The 3873-nt window shown below is 45.0% G+C and overlaps 1 protein-coding gene across 2 annotated transcripts in view; it reads right to left on the bottom strand.

Moving 5' to 3' along the window:
- The window catches only part of LOC119270644, a 6005-nt gene extending 2623 nt beyond the window's left edge, over positions 1-3382 (bottom strand). The window contains exons 1-5 of one of the 2 annotated variants that reach the window (XM_037552669.1): positions 2835-3382; positions 2670-2738; positions 1932-2235; positions 1236-1640; positions 1021-1145 (exon numbers count right to left, since the gene is read on the bottom strand). In XM_037552669.1, the coding sequence (XP_037408566.1) occupies positions 1021-1145; positions 1236-1640; positions 1932-2224 (823 nt within the window). In that variant the 5' untranslated portion in view covers positions 2225-2235; positions 2670-2738; positions 2835-3382. The remainder of the gene's footprint in view (positions 1-1020; positions 1146-1235; positions 1641-1931; positions 2236-2669; positions 2739-2834) is intronic. The other variant, XM_037552670.1, reaches the window with a different exon arrangement.
- Positions 3383-3873: the final 491 nt, after the last annotated feature.

Raw genomic sequence — 3873 nt, 5'->3', positions numbered from 1 at the left:
AACCATAAGGCGTATATGACAGAAATTACACCTTTTAATTTTAAAGAGAACACACAAAAAATCATGGACGTGGAGGATAAGTATGCACATGTAAAATTTAGAATTTAAACATAGTCGCATGTGACCTGTAAAAAAAGACAAAGTGAACACAGAACAGTGTAAGTTGCATTGTTGATCACTTTATCCTTACAAGGAACTTTGCACAACATGACCTGGTAGTTTTGTAGGGCATCTGAGCATCTTCAATATCATATCTAAACTTGGTCACCTAAAAAGGCAGTTTTACATATAGGAGATAATTTTAGAGAACCTTTTTTTTCTCTCTTCCGCAACATCATACCTAAATTTGGTACCATACTAAGACCCATTCTGTCTCTCTTTGTATGTCCTTCTCCACTCCAAACAATTGTAATATTTCACAATATAATAAGATTCAAACATATTAGAACATACCACCACAATTCCACACATAATATTTGAAGTTTTAGGTTTAGGTACAAATCGAGCTATGCTAAACTAAGATAGTTCATAACTGACATAGATGACATAACTACATAGATAATAGATTAGATGCTAGGGGAGGCACCAAAGAGAGGCGATGTAATGCTGTTGTGGCGGCACTAGCAATGGTGGGGAGGCGCAGGAGGGATCAAGAGAGAGGCCGGAGAGAGACAGGCTCTGCCCTTCCATCTCTTGGATAGATAGAGAGGGAGGGCAGGAGTTTCTTTTTTTTCACAAAATATACCAAAAATTCAAGGTTGTGGCGAGGTGAATACATGGAGGGAGAAAATAGACTCTGGAGAAAAAATAGGCTATGACCTAAATTTCGAGATAGCAAATGGGATAGGTATACGGGATAAACAATGCCGTTGGAGTTGTTTTCTGGCTCTTTTGCAGTTATATGGATTGATAATAAGTTTTACATCTGTCATTGGAGGTGCTCTTGTAAAATAAAATTCTAATAATTTTATATAGAGGTTATGGATGCTCCAGTTTAGTGGAGAGTGGAAAAAGAATTACCTTTGTCAATGAGTACTTTAAGCTGTGGTTGATCGTTCAGCATCTTCACATACAGATTATTTGTTGTGAGGCTTTTCGGCCGGATCCGGCGTTGAACCAACTTGTCCATGACGGCAAGTAGGTCCCTGCAAAGCAGTATATTAGTTAACATGGGGGTGGAAACAGTCAAACAGAGATGATTAGAAGTATTAAGTTTTAATGAAATGATTGCTTACAACATAAGTCCGTTGAAAACGGGGCTAAATGTTCCATCCTCATTTAGTGGCTGATTTTGTCTGAGCCATCCAGCAAATGTTTCATCGAATGAACTGGATACCACAAGATAACAGTTTGGACGTCTCTCATACATGTTCTCCAGCGTTACCACGTTAGGATGTCTCCATTTATTCATCAGGCGGAGCGAACAAAGGATTTCTGATTTATGACCTGGTTCATACCTTCTCACAAGACAATCAGTGGTCATCATTCCTACAGTATATTTTCCTTTTACCCACTCAGTCTTTTTGTCATCGGAATCAGTAAGGTAATTCTTCTTCCTAACTTCAGTCACAATGCAAGTACGCTTTCCATCAACTTTATTATACTCCTGCTTGTAGAGCTCATTGTCCACCTCGTTCAACCTATATGGGTTTTAAAATAATTGCTAAGAGAAATCAGATTATATATTTACCTAATAATGGTAACAATTAGATGTTTTGAATATGCGTATACCGGAATCTGCTACCAACTCATAGTTTCACAACGACAAATATTGAAAACAACAATTATTATTTTTTAGCAATTTTTATGGCTCTTCCGAAGTTGGTAATACGGTAACAAAATTAGATGTCAAAGCACCAGATATTTTCTAAACATTAGAGAACTTGAAACTTCATGGCCTACTTCGCCGATTGAAAAAAAAAGGTCATTACCCGATAAGATGAGTGGCAGGGGGCTGGGTCAACGAAGAAATAAGACGATCATCATCTTGCAACTCAACATTGGTCACGTATTCCGGCTTATCCACAGGTCTGTTCACGACACTTGCTTTATGCCTCTGTCTCTTGATAGGCAGTCCCCGGACGTCGTTGACACGCCGCTTCAAAGCCCCAATGCTAGCATCTGGTGGTATGGTAACAGAAAATCCATTCCCACACCAATCCACCCAGACATCAGTTAAATCTGGCGGCATCTGCTCTTCCGGCATGTTAGAACTTGGTTCCATGTTGAAAATGCCTGAAAATTGCACATAAAATTATTTACTAGTATAATTCAGCATAAAATTTTCTAGCCATCGTAGTAGCTAAAAGAGAAATTCTAGTCTTATAAGACGCATAGTAGCACACGGGATTCCCTCCAAACGTTGATTAGTAACCACCTATTGTGTCAAGGCCAATTACTTGTTGTCAATTAATAGATCAGCACATAAGGAACCATTTATGTGAAGTACTCCAAGTGCGTGTTGCTATTGTCAATAGATACTAGTAGTACTACTACTAGTCACGAGTACACTGATAATTGGGCAACATCAAGGCATCGAACCAACACATCACGGTTATCCCCAATTAATTTCGACCCACTGGGCAACATAAGGCATCGAACCAACACATCAGGCATTGAATAGGCTGAATCAGCAAAGAATGTTCGCGTGTTCTTCCATTTATGAGTACCTCAGGCTTGCCGAGAGTCGCTGGGCCAAGCCGCCGTCTTCACGAGACACAACACAGCCGTCGCTTAGCCTAGGGTTACAGTAGTCAGCGAGCACTCAAAAGCTGAAGCCAGTGGAAAACAGGGGCGGCGGGCCTAGGGTCGGAAAAAGCTTCGCGAGGGCCTACCTCGAAGTTCCGGCGACCAATGCCGGCCACTGTCGCTCGGCCGCCTCGGCCGCCGCCGCCGCCGCCGCCGTACAGTTCGGGAGGTCTTCGCTGAGCTGTGTGTGTGTGCTCCGGATTCGGGAGTCGGTCAAGAGACAACAAGACTTTGATCTTGTGGGGCGTTAAAGAGCCCAGCCCGGCCCACCTTTGTCGGGGCTCTCCATGCACGTGTCCATTGCTAGCCGTCGGACCAGTCCTACTTATTGCTGGACATATTAGCACGTTTCATTCTTTTTATTAATTAGGTAACCCAAATGATAACGCCCACACGTGTGGTGTCTAGCATCCCGCCCAAACGTCTCATTTATGGTTGGATCATTTTGCACGACTTTCGAAGCATTATGTGTCGCCACGTTATCCAACATCCTCGTTCGGGCCTTGACAAACTGTGCCGCACGCCCCCACTCCCGATCTCGCGTTCTTCTTCCCCCATTCCGCCTCACCTTCTTCCCCACCTACCCGCACGTCACACACACTATAGCCCGGGCGGCGGCGGACGACAGCCCCGAGCGGAGACGGGTGGTGGCGAACAGGAGGTGGATCCGGCGGACGGCGATGGAAGGCGCAACAGAGGAGGAAGGGCGCGCGCACGGCTGCTGCTGGGGTTCGATCTCCTCCACCAGCCTTGTTTGTGCTCCGGCGGCGGTCTCGAGCGCGGGTCATGGCGGCGGCCTCGAGCGTGGGGAGAAGTACAAGCACAACGGCGGCTCGAGGAAGTCCATTCTCCAGCGAATTTCGTCCCCGTCGCACATGGAGCCTCCTCCCAGCGCCATCCTCTTCTCGTGGGTGTCACCGCTGCAGCATTCTCGGCATGGCCGGCCCCGGCTTTCTACCTGCAACCCGCTCGTTTGTTTGTCACTTCCCAAACACAGGTCCTTCCCCTGCCTTTTTGATTTCTCGTTTGTTCATCATTTTCCTACTGGATGTTTTAGTTTCCTGCCCCGGTGTGGAAATGGTTGCTTCCATGGCAAATTTTATTATGAAAATGGCTAATTCTACG

This window comes from Triticum dicoccoides, chromosome 3A, assembly GCF_002162155.2.
Source record: "Triticum dicoccoides isolate Atlit2015 ecotype Zavitan chromosome 3A, WEW_v2.0, whole genome shotgun sequence".
NCBI lineage: Eukaryota > Viridiplantae > Streptophyta > Magnoliopsida > Poales > Poaceae > Triticum > Triticum dicoccoides.
Note: the sequence above shows the minus strand (reverse complement) of the source record. Positions and strands in the feature narration are given on the sequence as shown.